General features: G+C 35.7%; 1 protein-coding gene across 4 annotated transcripts in view; it reads left to right on the top strand.

Moving 5' to 3' along the window:
• The window catches only part of SS18 (SS18 subunit of BAF chromatin remodeling complex), a 28,836-nt gene that overhangs the window by 2,472 nt on the left and 2,333 nt on the right, over nt 1-24,031 (top strand). The window contains exons 2-10 of one of the 4 annotated variants that reach the window (XM_026670358.2): nt 2,557-2,633; nt 4,934-5,018; nt 9,501-9,654; nt 13,573-13,794; nt 15,199-15,366; nt 15,850-15,954; nt 18,447-18,539; nt 19,235-19,351; nt 22,983-23,116. In XM_026670358.2, coding sequence (XP_026526143.1) covers nt 2,557-2,633; nt 4,934-5,018; nt 9,501-9,654; nt 13,573-13,794; nt 15,199-15,366; nt 15,850-15,954; nt 18,447-18,539; nt 19,235-19,351; nt 22,983-23,116 — 1,155 coding nt within the window. The remainder of the gene's footprint in view (nt 1-2,556; nt 2,634-4,933; nt 5,019-9,500; nt 9,655-13,572; nt 13,795-15,198; nt 15,367-15,849; nt 15,955-18,446; nt 18,540-19,234; nt 19,352-22,982; nt 23,117-24,031) is intronic. The other 3 variants (XM_087961649.1, XM_026670359.2, XM_026670360.2) reach the window with 3 other exon arrangements.

Here is a 24,031-nt window from a genome sequence, read left to right as displayed (position 1 = left end):
TAAACTAATCTTGGGGAAGTGGGAAGAATGTTCATCAGGTGGGTGCCATGGCAGAGGGGCGGGGCTGTTTCCTGGAACCCACCAAAAGATCTCTAGCTGATGGTATACATTGCATGTTTTCTCTACCAGATTTAAAAGGAAGGGCTGATTTAACTCGGAAGAGGCAATGTCTCATCCCAGTCCCATGGCATGAAGGGCTTTAAAGGTTAAAACCAGCATCTTGAATTGGATCTGAAAGTAAACTGGCATCCAGTGCAGCTCGCAGTCCTATAACATGCACTATACTAGGAGCAGTTATAATTGCCCTGCTGTTGTATTCTGTACCAGCTGAAACTTCTGGATAATCTTCAAGGACAACCTCAGGTTGAGCACATTGCAGTGGTTTAGTTTGGATTGATTTTAAACAAGGCTTGACAGTCAAGGAAATGGGCACAAATGGTGCAAGATAGAAAAGTATCCAAAGCTCACCTAGCCATGACTGCCACCTGTTGATTGCTTGTGAATTTTTTGTCGACTCCCAGATTATTGTGTCTGTGGGACAATGCAATCCCATCCAGTACAGAAGATGGCATAGTTCTGGAACTAGTCAGGCCCAAAATCCAGAGCCAGTCAGTCTTGTCAGGGTTCAATTGAAGCCTGTTGTTCCTCAACTAGACTCTTCACAGAGTCCAAACACCAGGATAAAACATTTACAGTATCAATTTATCAGAATAGAAATATGTAATTGGGTATCAGCATGCTGTCATCAACACATGACATATGGGCTCACCCAGTAGCCTTGTGTAGATGCTGAACAGGAGGGAAAAATACCAAACCTTGTGGCACTCCACATAATAGGGGAGGAGGGCAGACCTCACCTTCCCAGTCACCAGAGTGATACCGACTCTAAAGAAAAGAGGTGAACCAGCATGACACCATGCTGCCCACCCCATCTTCTAAGCTGATTCAGAAGGATACCATAAAGGTACTTCCTTTCCTACCTATAATATACTATAATTTTAATCTAAAAGTTGGTTAACTTTTAATTAAAATCAATGTGAAACATTGAGTGTTCAAAAAAGAAATATTGATGCCAAGTAATTGATTTGATTTCCATTAAAAAGTGGCTTGTATGAACCAAGCAATTTTACTTGTGAAGTCTTGTAGCTACTTCCAGTGAAAATAAAAAGATGCCTTAAATAACTAAAGTAATATAATTGAGTAGATCTATTAAAACTAATATTTTGCAACTGATACCCCTTAGAAAAACTTTGGATTTTTCTTCTTGAAACCTAGCCATGAAATGTGATGACCAAATGACAGAAAAGTCATTTATTTAAGAGTAGCCAAGAGAGGTAATATAAAATGATTATTGTTAAACATTTACCATATTTAAGTGAATTTTTTTGAGTTCTAATATTGTATGACTGACTCATCCTATTTTGATATTAATTTTTCTTTTCAAAGCTAAATACTTTGAAGAGACTGTTGTTTTTCATACAAATGATTGATAAATGTGTGAAAGTGTGGTATGAAATAATTTTTATTGTTAAAAAAACTTGAAAGACTATTGTTTGATTTTTCTATCTTTTAACTAGAAGTAAAACTATAGCTCTATAACAATGGGAGGGATAATTTATGAGTAAGAGAGTCTTTTTGATGTAGTTTAGTTAGAATAACTTTGTCACTTTAAATGTACACTAATTGGCATACATTAAAATGAAATTTCATTGCATACAGCTCTCAAAGGATTACCACCTCCAATGTACACTACATAAACATGACAAATAAATAGTTGCATAGTCATCCAGATATTTAGTCTGAATTTGGCGTTTTTAGTGAGACCTATCAGATTCTTGCTAAGGATCTGGCATGTGTTGTTTGATGGTATTAAAGGTTTGTTAACTTCCAAATAAAACTCCTTTTGCAATTGATTGATAGTGATTTTGTCAATGCCAATACTTCCTTTTGCCACAATTGTCCTACTATTTGCAACTCTTTATATTGTGTGACTTTCTCTAGTTTCTTCTTTTCTGCTCTGCAGTGTCTACTGTCCAAACTCTTGGCTTGATTATCAACAATTATTAAATCTGTGGTATTACAATTACTGTTGATTACATTTGTACGCCATCCAACCCCAATCGACTCTAAGTATATTCTTATACCACTGAGGGTCTTATTTTATATTTTTGTGTCACACAAGATCATGCAGATATTTACAGGTGTGGCAGTACAACAAAGGAACAGAGCAAGAGTTCATCCTTGCTATTTTTCTCTTATCATTCTGATCACTTGAGGGTTTTTTTGATACTGCAAAGCTGAACTGTCTTGAGGTGGGAATGAGAAGTTATAACTTGTTTAGCTGTAGTCTTGTCACAAGTAACTGTAGGGAAGTAATCAGTCTTTTGCCAAACTTTCAGAAACTGTTTAAATAAAGTTGTTAAGCAACACATGTTGATAAAGTTCAGCTTTTTTCACTTTGTCTTGACATCTGTATTTAAGATAAAACAGTAAGAGCAATTAGATCTCAGTCAGTACTAATTTACCTCATTCTAAAAGTCTTTTCTGTTATTTCAGATGTTGGATGAAAATAATCACCTGATTCAGTGTATAATGGACTACCAGAATAAAGGCAAAACTTTGGAATGCTCTCAGTAAGTTAATGTTAACTTCAATGTATCATCCTGGACTCCTAGTGATTATGTGAATATAGTTACACACTTTTCATGGCAACAGCACAGAAGTAGTTTGCCATTATTTTCCTTGAATATCATTTTTTATAAAATTATCTGTATATGATAAATTTATAAAATTTATTGTGTATTACGGCAAGTTTTAGAAAGCTTGGGAGAGAGTTTATTTTCTGCTGTATAAGAAGGGTTGACCAAGCTATAGGTAGTTCTTGCTTAATGACCACAGTTGGGACTGGTATCTTGGTTGTTGAATGAAGCAGTCTTTAAGCAAGACATCCATGTGATGTTTTGCTCATTGACTATGATTCCAACACTCCCTGTTACAGTCCTTATGTGATATCACAGGTTGTTAACAGAGTCCTTCTCCATGCCTGAAAATTTATAGGGAGGGAGTGATTTGGGGTCTCTTTTCATGCTTGAATTTCTGCTGCAGAGGTACAAGCAGCATGGAGCTTGGGTCCTCCTCCTCCTATGTCTGCTGAGAGCCTCACAAGAGTAAGAGAAGGACACTAAGCTCTGTTCATGCCAGAACCTTGACTGCTGCAATCCAAGCATGCGTAGACCCTCAAATCTCTCTCCCTCTGCCTCCACAAAGCTTTACACAGAGGTGGGAAGAAAAGGACCCCAAGTTCCATGCATGCCTGGAGCTCAGCTAATGAAGTTCAAGCAGACACAAAGCTCAAAATGTGGAGAGCTCAATGGACTCAGGGAGAAAAGAATTTTAAGCTCTGCCCCTGCTTGAATTTGGGCAGCTGAGGTCCAGGCATGCACTGAGCTTGACTATGGAGGTCTGTGTGCCATATTTTGAAATGGGCAAAAGTGCTTTACACTTCTTTCTGAAACCATCATAACTTCAAATGGTTGTTAAGCAAATACTACCTATAGTGCATAACAGGTATTTGGAAAAATATGAATCAGTTTCTAATTGGAGGTAGTTCTCTACTGCTAAGCAAGACAGCTAAGTGAGCTTTGCTGCATTTTATTACCTTTCTTGTCACAGTTAAGTGAACCACTGAAGCTGTCATGTGAATCATTCAGTCATTAAATGAATCTGAGTTTCTCCCATTTGCTTGTTGGAAGCTGCTGGGAAGATTACAAATTGCAATCACGTTGATCCTGGGACAATGCAACTGCCATAAATACATACCCATTGCCAAATGTTCGAATTTTGACCATGTGACCATTGGGATGTAAGTGTGAAAACAGTCATAAGTCACTTTTTCAGTGCCATCGTAGCTTCAGACAGTCACTAAATGGATGGTTGTAAGTTGAGGACTACATGTACTCAGTCATTCTATCAAGCTGTCAGCAATAATATATTTATGGCAACTTGTTTGTCACTGAATTGGTTTTGTAACATGGAGGTATGAAGAAGAATGGTTCAGTAGGCAAATCAGAATAAAAGTATTCCTCTATAACAGGGGCCTTCAAACTTGACAGCTTTAAGACTTGTGGACTTCAGCTCCCAGAATTCCTCCTCCAGGCATATTAGCTCAGGAATTCTGGGAGTTGCCAAGTTTGAAGACCCTTGCTCTATAAGCTTAGAGAAAAGCAGAACAGGCCTCAGTAAGTATGAAAAGGCTTTGTCTTATTCCTTCTCAAGTCTGTTTTTTTATAATGTAGCTCACTTCCAAGTGTTGTGAATATCAACTTTCAGAAGTCTCATCAATGTCCATATAATTGATTTCTGGGATTGAAGTTAGGGTGATCTCACTGGGAAGGAGCTCACTGGGAAAAAGCTACCTGATAAGGTTCTCATTATTCAAAATCAACATTATACTAAGCCAAAATGTCCTTTGTTTCTGCCTTGGATGGAAAAACCCAAACGGTGTGGTTTGCAAGCCATGACTTTATGTATGAATCAAGCCACTATGATATACTTGCATACTGTATATTCAGTTTATTCCCTCCAACAGTTATCTAATGGTTTAGGTATGTTTGTCAACCATGTTTCTCAAGTCTTCTGAACAAAAATATGGAACTTATTTATGTAGAATAATTGACCTCAAGGCTGGTAGTGAATGATTTAAATGTAAAAGATCATACTTTGAAATAAGTTTTACCAGTAATAATAGCAAAATAGTCTGTTATTCTGCAATTTACCTTATTGATAGTAATTCTTGAAATATAATTTTATCATTGCTGTACTTTTCTCCAATTATACAATTTAAAATTGTATATACAAATATTATAATCTATATGTTAGTGGAAAATGATTATATGGGAATTGTTTTAACTTAATTTTTTTTGTTTAAAATTAGGTACCAGCAGTTGTTGCATACAAATTTGGTCTACTTAGCCACAATAGCAGACTCCAATCAAAACATGCAATCTATATTGCCACCAGTAAGTACCATGCAAAATTAGTTGCATTCTCTGAGAAACAGAGATATATATAAACAAAGATAAAGTGCTAGAATGCATATAGTTATGGTTTAATAAGTCTTGAGAATTGTATTTTACAACTACAACTTTTTATAATGTAGAATTATATTATTAAACTTTATGCATATTTAGATATATATTTGAGTATTCATCTTTGAATTAGGTCCTTATAATTTTTTTCATTTCAAATTTTTTAATTACAGGCTACCTCTTGAATATTCAAGTAGAACTTAATTGTTTCATGAATTCAGATATTTTGTTTTTATTTAAATATTTATTTAAGATTTATTAAACATTCAATATTTATTTAAATACTTAATGATCATATATTAAAATACTTAGTTCATTAGCAAATGTTCCTAAATTCAACATTTTGAATGTTATTTTAATATACCAGACATGATATTCTTCCGATTAAAATCAGAATTCTGATTTTTTGGGGAATCACCCCTCCACCGTTCCCCCCCCTTCTTCTCCTTCCCCTCCCCTCAGAGGCCCCCGAGTCAGGAGTTGCTACCGCCGGCGCAGCTCCGCGCAGCTCCAGTCCCACGTTGCCTCGGGAAGGGAAAGGCAAAAAGGAAGAGCTGCGGCGGCGCTTTGCAACGGCAGCAGCGGCACCGGAGGCTCAGGTGCAGCGGCTCCCGGATTTCTTCTTCCTCCTCCTGGCACCTTTCGGTCCATGGATACTTAAAGAGAACCGCGATCCCTTGAACAGACAGCCGCAGAGGCGCGCAGAGCCCCAGCCGGACACCTGAGTGGAGCCCGGCGGTGTGAGCGGAGGCCGCTGAGCGGCAGGAAAAGGGAGCTGGGCAGCCACAGACCAGCCATCTCTCCGTCTGATGGCTTCGGCCGAATCTCTGCCTCCCAGCGGGCTTGGTCCTCCGCCCGCAGGCTTCCCCGGCCCCTTGCCAAGCGGGTTTTCCACCCCAGCCCGGCAGGACCCTTGCTGCCTTCCTCTTGCCTGGCCGCCCGGGCTCCTTGGGCAACCCGGCTGCCTCGTGCCGAGAAGCGCGCTGCCAGGTGGGGGCCACGCGGCGCAGGGCAACACGCCACCGCCCGGCCCTGGCGAGGGAAAGCAGCGGGCGCTCCCCGGGCGGTGGCCTCGGCCCCGCCACCAGGGAAGCGGCTGCCCTGCTCCGGAGCTGATCCACACCTGACCGGCTGGAAAGGAAGGGTGTGTAGCGTTGGTGTTGTGTGTGCGATTTCTTGGCGCGCGGCACGGGTCCCTTTTGGCCGGCCCCGATTTTTTTTTCAGAGGGGAATATCATGCCTGATATACTGAGATACCACCAAAAATATATAAAACTAGTTTAGTGTAGACAAATAGGTGAACCTTGTGTTAGAAAAACAGAATGATAGAAATGTCATTCTGCTTATTCAAGGAATTATATAACTTGTGATGTAATGCAGTGTTTGAACCCAATTTATAGGAAAGATATCCATTTTTAATAACATTACATCTGGATAGATTTCTACTATCCACATTTCTGGGTGGTGATCCCTGTAGAACAGAGGTCTCCAAACTTGGCAACTTTAAGACGCCTGGACCAACTGCCAGAATTCTCCAGCCAGCATAACTGGCTGGAGAATTCTGGGAGTTGAAGTCCACAAGTCTTAAAGTTGCCAAGTTTGGAGACCCCTGCTGTAAAATATAAAGACTGGAGTTCTTTCTGTGAGGTCATTTTAACAACAATCAGGGATTTGTAGTTTAAATATTTGTTTTACCATTTAAGGCTGCTTTAGAGCTGAGTAGAATGAATTTATCTGTATTGCAGGGTTTTTCCATTTTTGTTTTGGGGCAGTTGCAAAGTGCTGTGGTTTTGAAGTACATTGTCATTGGTTCTTCAAAATTCATTGCTATGGTCTGATGACGCTCAGGTTGCTATTTGACTGGTTGGTGTTACCCTACTAATGGAAAAAAAAGAGCCTGTTAGATTTTCCTGCCACATTTGAGTTCAGTGTTTGGATTTGGTGAAGTTAGATATCAATATGCAGATGATACATCTTGACCTAAGAGAGACCAAGTGTTGCTGTTAAAGTCTGTATGGTACAGAATACTTCCCCCAGTCTTATGCCAGAATATTGCTATTGTATACTTCTTTTTGTCAATTTCATCTTCAGCAACCAGAATTGATATCAGCAATCATACATTTTGGTCAACAGAATATGGACTCCACCATCAAAGAACTATAATAATAGTAATAATGATAAGAATTCTATACGTTCTCTCTCTCTCTCCCCCCGTGATTCTTATTGGGTCATGTGGTTTCAGTAATTACTTGAAAATGCTTCTTTGTAAAGTACTCTCTTTTTCTGGCAAAGAATGAAGATCTTGATAAGTTCTTAGCTAACTGGAGGGATTACATTCTTACTAAAAGAGGTGAAATTAGCCCCTCTCTTCAGGTCCATTTTCCAATGACCAGAATGGTATCTCATGGTAAGCAGTAATCAAAATCAATGTAGGGATGTTTGTTGTGCAAGAATAGGACCTGCATTCTTGAAAGAGTGATGAATTGAACTTAAGCATTAAAAAGGTTTGCCAAAGAAAGGTTGACAGCTATTATATAATGTTCAAGTGCAAACATAGTATTTTTAACATTAAAAATGGTAATTGCTTACTTCTTACTGCTTAGAAAGGACAGTAAAGCACTGTGAAATGGTATATAAGTTTAAGTGCTATTGCTATTCTATCTAGTATCTAGGATACGTTTCACTACAACTTTTTCCTCTAAGATCAAATTTAATGCCTTATAATTCTGAAGCCTCAATTCTGAGTTAATTCCTTTTGTAAAACAGGCAGTTATTTCAAAAACATTTGATTTTTGATGAAGAAACCTTGAATCTTTTGCAGTACTTTCATATTAAATAAATCAAGATGAATTTTGATTAAACAGTAATATATGAATATAAAAAGAAGAAAAGTTTTTGGCTTCTTGTTGTAATTGTTTTGTGTTTACTGCAGTTTTTCTAATTGTTTACTGTGATGTAGCAGTAAACTTTAATGATATTAGGCTTCTATCTCTAGTGGTGTACTTTTAACTATAACAGTTAATTAATATGGTAACTTCTCAATTTTAATACGAAAAAGGTAATATATTGGCTATTGAGAACCTGTAGGGTAATATGAAGGTGACATATTCTATCATTTACAAATATATCACCTCAGAAATCATCCTCTCTTTTATTAACTTCTTCATTTATGCTTCTTGAATATAAGAGTCTGTCATCTCAAATAGGAGAGATATTTATAGAAAGTTAGATTGGGCTTTGGAAGTTTATCACCTGATGAAGTTCTTAACAAAACCTTTAATCCCTAAAATTTATCTCTATATTAAACTCTCCTAGAATAAAATTTACTCTGGTTTTGTTTGATACTATAAGATTTTGGACTTACTCAACTTTTCTCTTGTTACTTCTTTAATATTATACTGAAGAAAGCTGTTGCCAGGGATAAGTACAGGTAGTCCTCGATTTATACCAATCCATTTAGTAACAGTTTGAAGTTACAACTTATGACCATTGCAGCATCCCCATAGTCACATGATTTATATGCGGATGCTTCATAACTAACTCACATTTGTGACGTTGCAGCATCCCACCTTTTGTAAACTTTTGACAATCAAAGTCAGTGGGGAAACCAGATTCACTTAACAACTGTTACTAATTGAACAACTGCAGTGATTCGGTTAATAAGTGTGGCAAGAAAAGTCATAAAATGGGACAAAAGTCACCTAACAAATTTCTCAGTTAGCAACATAAATTTTGGGCTCAATTGTGGTCATAAGTTGAGGACTACCTGTATTCTTTTATATGTGTGGTTTAATGGCATAGTGCCTGGCTATCCAACAGCTCATCTGTCTCTAGTAGTTTTTGCCTGTCTTGCACAAATAGACATAGTTGGCATGCAATAGTAACATCTGACAGGAACCAGGAAGTGGCTCTTCGTTATCATAGCACCTGCCTTCTGGAACAGCTCCCTCCCCCCCCCAAAGATTTGTATAGCCCTAACCTGTCCTTATTCAGTCTTTAAGATCATGGTGTGTTCTTTAGGCCTTGGGATTAGGGTAGGTGAATGTGTATGCTAGGTAGTATGCTTATTATTCTGTCCAGATGGTGTCATTCATCTTTATTGTATATAACCAGAGTCATTATGGAGTCAGGTGACTTTATAAATTTGATAAATAAATAAAAAGATCAGTTTTTCATCCCTTGCAGCATATTTAATAAAAAGGAGACACAATGATTGAAGCTATCAGTTAAATAATCATTGAATGAATTGTGAGGACACAGTCATTCAGAAACATAGCACTGTTCTTCAAAGCCATGTAAAACAGAAATAGGTTAAAAAAACAAGGACCGTGATATAGTTGTAGATACATATGTGAAGACATGCTTATATATTTGTTGGATTATAACCTGCTTTTTTACTAAATTACTTTTCAGCCACCCACACAGAATATGCCAATGGGTCCTGGAGGAATGAATCAGAGTGGCCCTCCCCCACCTCCACGTACTCACAATATGAGTTCAGATGGTATGGTAGGAGGGGGCCCTCCTGCTCCACATATGCAGAACCAGATGAATGGCCAGATGCCTGGTAAGTTTTTCTTCTAGAGATATTAACACCAGGTTGCTCAGCAACTGAAACAACATCTGTGCTCAAGGGATTGAAGATTGTTGTTGACAAAACTACTTTGAATGCTCTTGAGTACAAGTTCTCTTAGAATTTGTTAGTTACAGAGTTACGTGACCTGTATTCTATGTTTATCAGACTGCCCCTGGGCATTCATTTGAACAGAACCAGCTAAATTTAGTGTGCCTGAAACTATAGAGTATAGAGTCATTAGAAGGTTTGCCAAAGAAAGATACTGACTTATGGATGAATGCATTCTCATTGGAATAAATTATTTAAAATAATTACTGTTAAATTAGTTTGATAAAGAGGAAATGAACTTGGTAAAATTTTGATTATCTTTCTGAGTATTTTTCTGTTAATCTTCTGCATGACAAAACAGATGGAAATGACAAGCTATTCTTTGGGGAGTTCATGTGAAAATTATCTTAGAAGAATTATTTCAGGCCTTAAAACAGTTTTTTAAAGAAAATAAAGAGGTATAAGCTATTGGATTTTTTCAGAGCGGTCTATATTTTACTATAAAATTGCTTTTTAAGCATAGATTTTTCAGACAAGGTAGAAACTTGTTGAAAGACAGCTTCTCAGGATGTTTATTAAAATGCTCTGATATTGATTTAGGTTCCTTTTTTTTAGTTTATTCTAAAATTGTTCTTTTATCGTATTTGTTCCAGTTTTTTTATATCACCATGCTCGTAACTCTATTTTATTTCCTTAAGCGGGAAAGCTGTTATCAGAATTCCTATAAAATTTCAGAAGCAAATGAATAGCTAGGCTGTAAATCTAAGCACAGTTTTTGAAGAATAAATTCTCAATCATAGTGAGTCATCTGAGTAAACTGTTTCTTGTAATATGGAAAGACTAATTCATATCCAGCTAACGAGCCCCAGATTTCTATCAGTTATCATTCTTTTCAAACCCAAAATGAATATTTTAGGCTCAACATAGGGAGTATTTTAAAATATATGTACATCCAGTTTAGAACACATGCACAGAAAAATAGAGTTCCTGTAATTTTAATCTGTAATTTTAATTAAAAGAAACACATGTAGAAGCAAGAAGAGCTGTATGTTTGTCACGTCAACCAAGCAGCTAATTTAAGTTATTCTGTATAGTCATTTATATAGTTATAGTTGGTTAGTTTTACCAATTATAAGTTTTACCAATTATGACATATGCATAGTATAAAAAATGTAGCTGGAATCATACCTCTGAAACTTTAAAATACTGTTTTCTGTTATTCTTGTTTGTAGTATTATCATTTTGTAAAGTGATGCAACCCAAGAAAATCCTAGTGAATTACTGATTATCATATTTATTTTTCACTAACTTTCTAGTCCTAGGTTTATTGAATGGTACTTCTGTCAGGCAGAAAGACAGGCAGAAAGATAGGTAGTATTCATTTAGCAATTGCCTCATTTAGTTTCATTGGTAATTAATGATGTGATGAAAAAATTATTTGATAATGAATTTACAGGTCTGTAAAGCAAAGGAAAACTGAAGTAAAATCATAAATAGACTTCGTGACAGTTTTGCTTAACAAACAAGTTGTCAGTCCCGGTTGCGATTGCTAAATGAGGACTACCTGTAGTAAAGTATAGTTTTAACCTAGCTTTTCTTCTAATGAGACAATATATGTAAGATACTATTTATGCATGATTGAATAGATTATATGAAAAAAAGAAATATCTAAAAATATATTCAGGCAATATTCTAATTTGGAACTCTTTATGAAATAAAAGCAACATATTATTGAACAATCTGCTGATTATTCCCCCTTATCATATGGTGATTATTCTTCCTATCACCATATTAAGATTAACAAGTAAGGGGAGCTATGTCATCTAAATCAAAGGCTGTTTAAAATGGGTGTCAAACTCAAGGCCCCGGATCTGGCCCGTGGGATACTTAGATCTGGCCTGTGTGGCTGCCCTGAAAAGAGCAAAGGACCAGCCCACAGTGTCTCTGCCATGATGGCCTCATGCAGCCCTCTGCCAGCAAAAACGGAGCCTGGGGAGGCGCAATGGCTGCCTGCAGCCCTCTGCCAGTGAAAATGGAGCCAATGACATAAAATTTATTCTTCTAAAACTGTGCTTAGATTTATAGCCTAGCTATTTATTTGCTGTTGAAATTTTGATGCCCCTGGTTTAAAACATTACTTGTAGGGTATAAGCCTACCAGGCTTAATCATGATATGTGGTTTCTGTTTCTGGTTTGTTCTTGGAACACATTAGGGATAGAAACTATGGTTTTCTTATTTTTTGGACTTTTCCCCCAGCTTAAATTAATTCTGATTTGCCATATTCTCTGAATCATGTTTGATTCATTCAAGTTAGCTCTTACAAATTTAGTATAGAAATAAAGGTAGTCCTCGTTTAACAATCCTAATTGAGACCAGAATTTTAATCGCTAAGCTACATGGGCATTAGGTGAAACATGACATGACTGCATCACTTAGTGAATGTAGTTTTGGTAGTCCTGGTTGCACAACCATGCTATCATTAGCTTAGGACCTTCTGCCTCTCCTTCAGTCCCCCACTGCCTGCCTCCCCCTCCCCCCCATTCTATCCTTTTGACTGCCCTGCACTTCACTGCTACCCCAGCTGACTTTCTCTGTCTTCTTTCTTCAACTGCTGTTGATGTGTGCCTGGCAGAGGATCTCATAAATGGCCAGGAGCTACCTTGGCTATATGCACCTTCTCAGCAGTGGAAGAATACAGAGAAGGTCAGATGGAGACAGCAAAGGAGTTGAGAGCAGTCAAACAGGCAGAAATGTTGGCGGGGGCAGGAAAAAAAAAACTAGTGAGTGGAATTGAGGCACACACTGTGAAAATAACTGTAAGCAGGCTTCCATGCACCAAAATTTTGATCATATGACTTTGGGGACACTGCAATGGTCTAATTTTGAAGAACAGTTGCAATTGTAATTGTTCAATGCCATTGTAACTTCCAGTGGTCGCTGAACAAAAGGTTAGGTGAGGACCATCTGTATCATTAATTTGCACTTCAAAATAACAGCCTCGCTAGCATAATCCAATTTATATTTCTTCCAGAAATAAACTTTTGTTGTTAAATTAGTTCTTTCTGACATAAACAGCTCTCTTTTGAGTTTGATCCAAAATGCAGCCATTTTGAGCTTGAAATGCTTCCAAAATGGTTAAAAGTAACCCATTTCAGATTTAACAAAGAATATTTGAACTTATATCATGTTTGAGATATATGCAGTGTGTATATGATAACATAGTATTGGACATTAAAGTTTCAGGATAAGCAGCCAAATATTCTTCAGGTATTTTATCATAATACTTTGCCAGTTGTCATGCTATATAGTATTGGCACACCATAAGTTCCAAACCTTGGAAGACAATAATATATGAGTCATGCTTTATAGTTTTATTCAGTTTTATTTGTTCAAATCTTGTTGTTAAAATACCAAACTATTAACTAAAGACTATTTTTTGTTTCCTAACCTGATTAGGGAGATTGAGATATTCACATTGTCCCAGGCTAATAGTATAATGCAAAGACAGTGAAAATGATAACATTCAATATAAAAATTGTTAGATATATATTTATGACCCATAGTTAAATTATCTGTATCTATTATTGAAACTGCAGTGTAGTATACTTTTTCTGTCATTTTCTGAGCAGTTTTAAAATCTCAAAATAGATATACTATCCATTTGTATAAGTGTATTACGTTTTAGAATGGACCTATTGTGAAAGGAGAACCTATTGCTATTACTATATTGCTATTGTAGATAACAGGTGTTAGATTGAAAATATATTATGATTATTCATGACATTTTTGAAGTATGAAATATTTTTTAAATTTTTATTATTTATTTTAAAGATACTTTTCATGTTTTTGTTTTTTCAAAGGACCTAACCATATGCCCATACAGGGACCCGGACCAAGCCAACTTACAATGACAAACAACTCCATGAGCATATCTTCAAATAACCATGGATCAATGGGAGCCTATAATCATTCAGTGCCATCTTCACAAAGTATACCTGGACAGAGTCAGATGACAATAAGCCAAGGACAACCTATGGCCAACTATGGACCCAGACCAAATATAAATATGCCGCCAAATCAAGGTAAAGAAATAGATCGTTGGCCTTCCGCTAAAATTAGAATTATCACAAGAGGCAGTGCTTTAAAATTCTCAAATTATTAAAATTATTTCTAAAAAGGGAGTTTATTTTCACTGACTTTACTCACTATTAATAAGTTAGCTTTTATAGTCAAGAAAAAAAAGGTGATTTTTAATCTTTTTCAATGGTTTCTGTTATAAAACTTATCAATAAGTTTTACTTATTAGTGCCCTAAAAGGCTACCATGTCCTTTGCAAAAGTTCCTGAATGCTCAGAAAAATTCTACATCTGTCAGAAGCTTTACTGCTGGTTATGACAAAGAGGGCCTCCTCTCTGGTTGCTTCATATTTTTGAGCAATCATTCCTTTATGATCCCATTTCTGGCTCCCTGGGGTTTTATTTTGATTTTGGTGGTTTTCACTGTAATAATTGTAAGCTTCTGAGATATAAATATTATTAATAAATATATACCATGTACAGTTTAATTTTTGACAACAACTCCTTGAGTATGTTTTAGAACAAAGCTTTAAAAGTTTCTATTTTCTCACTTTTAACACCTCCCCCTTAACTCTGCAAACAGTTGCAAATATGGCTAGTAAGAAAATGCGAGCACTTGAAGGCTGATGTCCATTTTTTGCACTCAATGAATATTTTATGAAATATGACTGTAATTATAAAAATTATGAATGCTTTGAATTAAGTCATAAAGTGATACACCTATTATACAACATACATTGGATGTTATGTTGGATACAACGGATTTTCAAAAGCTTTCTTCCAAAACAATTATGCTTAATGGGATAATACTTATATTTGGTCCAAAGAAGACTGAAACAGTGATTAGTTTAGGTAAGTAAAAAGTTGTAAAATACACAGCAATCAAGCATTGAGATTAAAATCTAATAATTCTATGAATATTCTATGCCATAATACTTCTCTTTATCATAAAATAAGAACTAAAATTTCAGGATTTTTACTTGATCTATACAGAGGTAAAATTTAATATCATACATCTTGAATGTACCTACAAAAATGTATTTATTAAATAAGAGATTATAAAAACAAAGTAAACCAGATAGCTTTATGTGAATCTCATAACCTCATGTTTCACAACACATGACAAAAACAAGAACATGGATTTTGTAAATAGATACATATATATGTGTATATATTCATGTCTGTATGAGGGTAGCTTGGGACATGTAAAAATGGCTCGTTGTTTATTACTAAGAGAAAAGATATCTGTGATTATAGATTGGTAGATTATGTGCATTTTTTATGCAGAGAATCCTATGGCATATTTTCAGGACTGATTCAAACGTAATAAATTTGGGTGCTCTTGAGAGAAATTAATATTGCAGAATTAAAAAAAATTCTTAAACATTGCTGTGTTTTTTCTCATTGTAGGTCCAATGATGCACCAGCAACCGCCATCTCAACAGTATAATATGCCCCAGGGAGGGGGACAACATTATCAGGGACAACAGCCACCAATGGGAATGATGAGCCAAGTTAATCAAGGAAACCATATGATGGGACAGAGGCAGATTCCTCCATATAGACCTCCACAGCAAGGTAAGGTTTAAAAGTTGAACACTTTTTTTAGTCTATCCATCCAGTTTCTCTTAGTTGTTACAGGCATAGAAGCCCCCTTTGTCTCAGCGTTTGAGGCAAATTTTGCTTGCTATAAGCATCCTGACATCTAGCCATTGTCAAATATGTCATATTACATTTCCCTCCAAATAAATTGAGGCTAAACTAATCACCACCTTGCCAATAAATGTTGAAATCTGTATTTCTGTCTCAGAGGGCAGCTTAAATATATGTTGTCTATATGCTTTGTGAAATGTAAATTCACATTTAGTATATCATACAGTCAAGGTGCTCTCTACAATACATACATGTATTAAACACAAAGCATTAAGTAAACTTTCTGAAACACTATGCTATGGGTGGGGGAAATCTGTAGGTGAGAGGGTTTCTCAAATTACACTGAGAAATTAGCGTGTTAACAGAAAAAATAAATTATTTACATATTGACTGGTTGTGGTTTTTCAGGCCCACCACAGCAGTACTCAGGCCAGGAAGACTATTATGGGGACCAATACAGTCATGGTGGACAGGGTCCTCCAGAAGGCATGAACCAGCAATATTACCCTGATGGTAATCTCTCATAATGTTAACTTTCCCATTTTATATACCTGCCCATTATTAGTGATACATACATAAAACCACTGGTTGAGCAAAGTTTTAGTTGTTAATCACTAGAATAATTTTACTTATTAACATTTTTAAGTTTCATAGTTTGAATACCCAAAGGATAATATTAATTTATTGCTTTCTTAAAATATCTGTAGCTTAATTCAAGTACCACAATACAATTTTTATTAATAAGTCCCTCATTTTGCTAGAGATTCAGTGTTTTTTTTAATCAGATAGTGGTTATGTAATATATCTGTTTATAATAGTACTTCACTTATAGATAGTAGTTTTAAAGTAAGATTTAACAGAAACGTATCTGTTAAAATAGATTTCATCCTAAAATCCTTAAAGCAGAAATGGTCTTTCAGAAGTATATTTTCTGCTTGTTTTTTTAAAAAGTGGCACAATCGTTTATACCAAATTTATTTATTTATAAGGTGTTTAACCCCACTTTTCATTCTGAGGCTTGAAGTAGCATACAAATCACTGTTTTGTAAACCTGTAGATAGGCCCTAAATTACATAATAAATTTGTGAAGCTGAGTCTTGGTCATTATCTAGACTACCAAATCCAAATTCAATACTTGGATACAGTAAACCACACTGTTTCTGAAAATTATACAATAGTTTTTTCCCTTCTAAGATTCTGGAAATTACATAGAGTTTTTGAAATGTATTACACTGAAAAGCATTACAAAGCAGTTAGAAAACTGATTCTTTGTATATCCTGAAAATATATGAAATGATGAAACTTTTTGTTTAAGAATTCTGATTTTTAATTTATATATTTAAATAGTATGATTCATTACAAATTGAACAGATATGGGTTGCAGTTGTAAGAGATAGAAGGATGCTTTTGATGTGTTAAAATTCATGGTGGATGGTAGAGTATTTTTTCAATGTAATTCTTATTTATTGCAAATATTGTTTCAAATTAATTTTACTTTCTGAAAAAAATAAATATGCCCAAATTGTTTTTTGCTAAGTTTTAAACAACATACTTACCACTGGTGATTCCCATGCTTACGGTTTACTTAATTTATGTATCATGAAATCCGTTTCGAACACCTTTTGCTGGACCAACCTAGAATGTTTTTTGTGCTATATAAGATTGCGGTAAGATAAGTTGCATAGAAAATATCTTTAAATTCTTGTTAATCGTTTTTAAAAGCTATAGTAGGTTTGGTCTGACTGTTTTATGTACAAAGTAAAATGTAACAAAATAAGTTTAATCCTCTTTAAGATGTTGCTTAAATAATTGTAAAAAGTATCCTAGGGTTTATTTGCAGTTAGATAAATTGAGGCAAAGTTATGCAACTTGTATCATCTCGGAGGTCACAACAACCTTTGTCAAGGTCTAATTCTACAAGTAAGAAGAGACTGGGCTGTTGAAGGCAGGGTTGGGGATTTTAAGAGATAAAATGGCTACTTTTATAAGCATCTGCATCAGTTAAGGCAGCCATTTTTACTCTCAAAGCCCTTGAAGTATAAATTAAGTCCCAAGTTTACAGTGCCACTCAGTCTGGAAGAATTTGGGGGCTATAAAATGAATGTTTGGCAAGCTCTAGGTACTCTCTGAGGCATAATTTTTGCACTTGTGAACTGTGTTATATTTGAAATAGGTACAACACATAATGTATGAGTATAAAATGTTTATAAATAGCCTTTTCTTTGAGAATCTGTAGAGAAGATAGACTGCAAAACAAGACAAAAATAAATTGCTGTACAGCTGAATTAAATTTATGATGCTCATCACCAAAAAAATAAAAAACAAAGTACTTTAGCATAAGCTTTAAAGAAATGCCTTTTTTTCAAAGCCATTATTGTTTTCAATATTGCATATGAACTATCTGATGTTAATGAAAATGTCAAGCAGATCTTATTGGTAGATGGCTGTAACATTTACTGGTTATGTTTGTATAGGGTAACCTCATTTTTTTAAAATTAGATTTTAGAGAATGTATTCGTATTTTAACAAATATGTCATGTAAAATTATATAAAGGTCATTGAAAAGTTTATTGAATATTATATATTGTAGTTCACATTGCTTTTAATAGCATACATTTTTGAATTGAAGATAAGTAGAACAGGTGTTCAACAAAGTATAGTAATTGAATTCTTTGTTCATTGTAATTAAATAATTCTTTACATGTGTAAAGCATAAATGATCTCATAAAAAAACAATTTTTTTACCCTTTTACCAGAAGCTGTAAGACCATTCCTTGCTGTGATGTTACTAAAACTACTTCATTAGCTGATTTTTTCCCCCTCCTGTCACATGTTCATTCAGTAAGAAAGGAAATCCTATTGGTGAATCCTTCTAATTTAATTTGAAGGTTTTTTTTTTCATGTATTTCCAGCTGACACTGATTTTTCACTAAAATGAAATATTCATAGGGTTTTCACTCAGAGGCCATTAACGTTTCTTCCTGTCTCTTGTCGAATTGATGTAGGTCATAGTGATTACGGTTATCAGCAACCGTCGTATCCTGAACAAGGCTACGATAGGCCTTATGAGGATTCCTCACAACATTACTACGAAGGAGGTATCTATATACCTTCACACACACATGCGCACATACATTCCTTTTCCTCTCCCCTTCCACAAAAGAGCAAACATTTCTTGCACAACATTAATTTGTTTCCTGCCCATGCAAAGCTCTTGTAGTCTTTTAGTTGCTGGCTGTTAAGAATTGCAGGGAACTAGTTTCTTGCAAACATCTAAACTTAACAATTTTAAGTTTGTCATTCTAACAGCAGTAAAATTATTATAACACTATTAGTTGTTTTTTCAATAATATTTTTATTTGAACATAAACTCATTGATCCAGTTTATATTTTGTGTGTATGTACACATACAAATATAGTGCCACTAGGAAACAGCTTGCTGATTTGTGTAGCTAGTTTGTGCTCTGTAGCTGTCTTTAATTTTGTCTTTTTTTTGTTTGTTTGTTTGTTTAGCATAGTCATGGCCTTATCAAGTCATGACATCACGTTCCAGTAAAAGTAATACTCGTTTGGCAGAGATGTGAAAATACTGCAGTTTAGCCTTGCAAATTTGGCTTTTAACTGCAGCTTGGCTGAATATCTTCTGTTTTGGTTTGTTTTCTTTGTTTTCTTAGTTTTTGATATAAATCTGCATTTTCATTTTGTTTTTTGTGGTGTTTGCTGTGCATCTTAAAAAAAACGTGCATGCAGAAGAAACAGCATTTAACTGTTTTTGCTTCATTTCCTATTTCAGGTAATGCTCAGTATGGCCAACAGCAAGATGCTTATCAAGCCCCACCTCAACAACCAGGCTATCAACAGCAGCAATACCCAGGTCAGCAGGGTTATCCTGGACAACAGCAAGGTTATGGTAAGTAAGAGGATACACTTCTGTAGGGAATCTTAAGTATCAAGCAGGGTTTTGGTCAACCTTTGTTTATGTTCTTAGTTCCCTGTGTTAATGAAAGATATATGCAGTAGTAGCACTTGTTGTTAATCATTGTTTTAGTCAGATTCCATAGTTTTGTTTTGGTCCTTTAAATGTGAATTGACCAGTAACCTATATGTTGTAAAATAGTAAAACATTTCTGCATGAATGCAAAATAGACTTCTAAAGAGGAATTTGGGGAAAAAAAAGTGTTCCCTTGTGTTGAGGGTAGAAGTGTGAAACTCCAGGGAAGAAATGGGGAGATTGGATTTTTTGTTTTCCTATTCTCTCCTATCTTTTTCATATTTTTATAAAAAGGAATTTAAAATTTCAAAAGGAATTAAAAGCTCTCTGAAATCTTTTCTTGTAGAACAATAAATGCAGCAATATGAGATATCCTTAAACAGCAGTAGCTTGTGTTGAAACTCATCAAATTTGGTACTCAATTTTTTTTCAAAATTTGGTATGTAATTTTTTCCCCAGATACTTATCATTTGTTTGGTACTCGATGCACAAGCTAGAACCTGTCAATGTTGGCTGCCTTATGACTGTCAATGTTGGCTGCCTTTTTCCTTATGGGAAAAATTTGTTTAGTACTCATCATTTTTTGTACCCATCATGCCACCCAGAACCAGTTAACAATGAGTATCAAAATATAACTGAATAACTATCTTAATTTCCTCAAATATTTTAAAATAAACTGCAATAGGATTTTTATAGCATATCTGAGCAGTACAGTTTCCCTACATGGAAGAGAAGCAGTGCACTACAATTCTAAAAATGGAAGAACAAGATTTATTCTTTATCTAGGGATGGTCACCACCAAGATAGAAGGGAGGAAGGATTTAGTGCAAAGGACAAAAGTAGAACAAACGCTCACCAGAATAAAATTTAGAATCCACTTTAAAGTAAATTCAAAGAGTACATGTAATTATTTTCTAACTAGATTGTATTCTTATTTTAACAAATACCAAACAAAGTGTGATGACCCAGGGTGGGATACAAAACAAACACAGTCACAGAAAACAGGTGAAGGCCCTTTTATTCCTTCAGTTTGCTTCCAAGCTCTGAATATCTTTGACGGAAGACAAAAAAACTCCCACACAAACAGTTACATGAAGAAGGAAAAAAGCAACACAGACCAGACAAGATAAGGGCTGGAGGATGTCCACAGATAACACACACTGGGAAGGATGCCAAAGTCAGAGAGGAACTATAAACTAGAGATATTTACACAATTTGTTCCCAGCGTTTGCCAGTATGCAGTAGTTGTAAAGGTTCTGAACAAGTGGACTTATGATTGTTTCTTGAACTGCTGAAGGGCCTGAATCATGATCACAGTTCCCTGTGGTCATATGATCACGATTCAGGCATTTGGCAACCAGCTTGCACTTTAGGTTGGTTGCAATGTCAAGTGATCACCATTTACATCCTATTGGCTTCTCACAAGAAAAGTCAATGGGGAAGCTGACAGGGAAGGTTGTAAGTGCTAAGTCACACACTTCACACACACATATCCCAGTCTTCTGCATTCACACTGTTCACCCCCTAGCCTTCCTTCGTTTACACAATTCACTCCTGGCCTTCTGCACTTATGCCAACCACCACCACCAGCCTTCCTGCACTCGCACCGTCTGTGGCCTTCCTTTACTTCTGTTGTGCCATTTATACACCCAACTTTCCTCCATTCATGGTCTGCACTGGGACTTCCAAAACTTTTCCCTATTTTCCCACAACTCACACATTACTTGCCTCAGCTCTCCCAGGTCGTCACCTGGCTTCCGCCCTTAGCAGCATTTCACATTTCTTACTTGGGGTTCCTTTCACTTCTCACTTAATGAATTGGGTGTGCATTGGGTTTAAGAGAACAATTGGGATTGCCCTCACCAAGCAATATGGTCATTTCAGTTTGAAATAAAAGGTATGTCTCACTTCTATCTTTTTTCCCTATGGTGGCTACATGGAAAATATTTATTTTAAAACTTCAGGAAATCCATTAAATCTGTACTTGAGACTATTAGCTAAATAATTACTGTGTCAAGTAGAAATGTATCAAAGGGAAATTCGAAGCACATTCCCTAACCATAAGCATTGTCCTGGAAAGCACGTATAAGAGAGAATTCTGATTAATTTCAAAATGCAGTTCAATATTTCTGATTTCTTTGATATTGTTGGAGGGGAAGCATGGGAGCCCAAGTTAAGTGTTTCATCATCCAATTCTGGCAAATTACTATCACTACCGCCTCCTAATTTGCAATATGAATCCCAGTAATATACAATGTGCAAATCTTAATGATTGTGTTTTTTCTTGATACAAGTTTTAAAACCTTGAAATGCTTTTTTGGAATACAGGTAGTTCTTGACTTAAAACCACAATTGAGCTCAAAATTTCCTTTGCTAAACAAGACAGTTTAGTGACTTTTGCCTGATTTTTACAACCTTTCTTGCCACAGTTGTTTAGTGAATTGCTGAATTCGTTCAGTTAGTAATACGATTATTAAGTATATCTGGTTTCCCCACGGATTTTGCTTGTCAAAAGATGATCACATGACCCCAGGACACTACAGCTGTCATAAATATATGCCAGTTGCCAAACACCTGAATTTTGATCGCATGACCACAGGGATGCTATAACAGTTGTAAATATAACTCAACTTTTTTCAATGCCATTGTAACATCGCTCATTAAACAAATGGTTGTAAGTCCAGGACTATCTGTATAGGAAAGGTGTATATAGTATGGAGAAATTAGGTATGGAGTAATCAAGCAGAAGAAATTTGTGTAAGTCAAACTCTTAGTTATTTCTGCCCAAGTTTTCTACTTATCATTCTGCTTCCAGATTTTTGTACTTGGCAGTGTACGGGTATTCTGGGCAAGTGCTAGTAGCTTTCGCAATTCCATTCCCATTCTTCCCTAGCTTTATTGTTTCCCTTTCTGCTGTGGAAGATCAATATAGCTATATTTGACTTAAAATATTGAATACATGAGTAATATATAATTTTGCAAGTATAGTACAAGTAGGATATTCTGTGACAGCAGTGTTATATAAATACCCCCTCCCTTGGATTAAATTGAGTAAAGGTTGCATCTACGTAAATAATATTGATTAGACAAGACAGTTTTCTTAATGGTTTTTAGGTAATTCATAGGTCTTTTAATTAAATTGGATTCCACAGAGTCTTAGGGGAGACATCAAAATATTTAATTTCTTTCCATCAATTTTAGAAAAAACGTTTCACTACAATTTTGAAAATAATGTTTTTACATGATTCCACACATTTAAATCCCTATTCTTTCAAGAAAGCAAAAATAAAATGGTTCTTAAAATAAAACAGTTTTCTTTGTTCTGATAGTTCAAAGGTATTGATAACTTTGTTATAAACTTACTTGTTATAATTTGGCCTCATTATCGATCATATTTGTAAATCAAGAGAGATGAGTACTTTGGACCTCAAGCGGGAAAATATGAACGTATTAAAATTTTGATTGAGGGTCCTTATCTAGAGAAATAAAAATATTAAAAGTTGTGTTTTTAATGACTGAATTGCTAGAATTTCTGTACAAAATATCGTAGGTCCTTCCCAAAGTGCTCCAGGACCTCAGTATTCCAATTATCCTCAAGGACAAAGTCAGCAATATGGAGGATATAGACCTACGCAGCCTGGCCCTCCCCAACCTCCACAACAAAGGCCTTATGGATATGACCAGGTACAGTTTTTGGATTACATATTTTTGAGGTTTAAGGTTTTGCAGTTCAAATTCAAAATCAAATGCTATCCTATATGAATATTTAAGCATATGTATGGAAAAGTCAACTGGCACAATCAAATAATATTTGTAACTCAGTATAATATTTTTAAAAATGTTTTAATTGTACTTTCCCTGGTGGTATTGTTTCTTTTAAAAAAAATATCTAATAGTTTATGTTGAATATTTCTGACACATATATGCTTCTTGACTCCCAAGGAACCAGAGTAGTACAAAAATAAAATAATAAAATAAATACCAATGTTTGTTGTATCCAAAAATTACCTTTTTTCTTTTAGACTTTTCAGATCAGAAAGCAAAAAAGATACAAGAGGTGGATTTCAGCTTTTTTATTTTTCTGCATATCATTTCTAGATAATTGTACCCATGGCCCAGTGGGTTATCCTTTCAGAGATAATTCCTTATCTAAACAGAGAAACAAAATTACCATGAATGGGCAAAAACCCAGCGGGAGGGGGAGTATTTGTCCACTTCCTGCCTCTTAATGTTATTTATGGAAATTTGATAGGGAGCATCAGAAATCACTCCTCCTCAACTGACCCATGGAACTGCCTGCCAAGGGAGGAGGAACTAAAAGAGTCTGGGCTGCAGGGAAAACTGCAATCCTGCTCCCCATCCCAACATGTCCCCAAAGGCTCCCTCCTTGTAGAGAGGAAAAGGGGCTCAGCCATCAACTGTCACCTCCAGCCAGTCTACCTTGCAAGCCAGCAGCCAAGTTCCAAAGCAACCAATCCTCGGCTCACCTGTTGGCCTTGCTGCCATCTTATTGCAGAAGGCAGGAAAGAAGGCTCCCCCCATCTTCCCCTAAACCATGCAACCTATAGTTTTCTGAGAAGTGTAGTTGGAAAGCACAGT

This window comes from Notechis scutatus, chromosome 3, assembly GCF_049901735.1.
Source record: "Notechis scutatus isolate UNSWTSFEM ecotype Mainland chromosome 3, rNotScu1.2, whole genome shotgun sequence".
Lineage (NCBI taxonomy): Eukaryota > Metazoa > Chordata > Lepidosauria > Squamata > Elapidae > Notechis > Notechis scutatus.
This window is presented reverse-complemented; position numbering and strand designations above follow the sequence as displayed.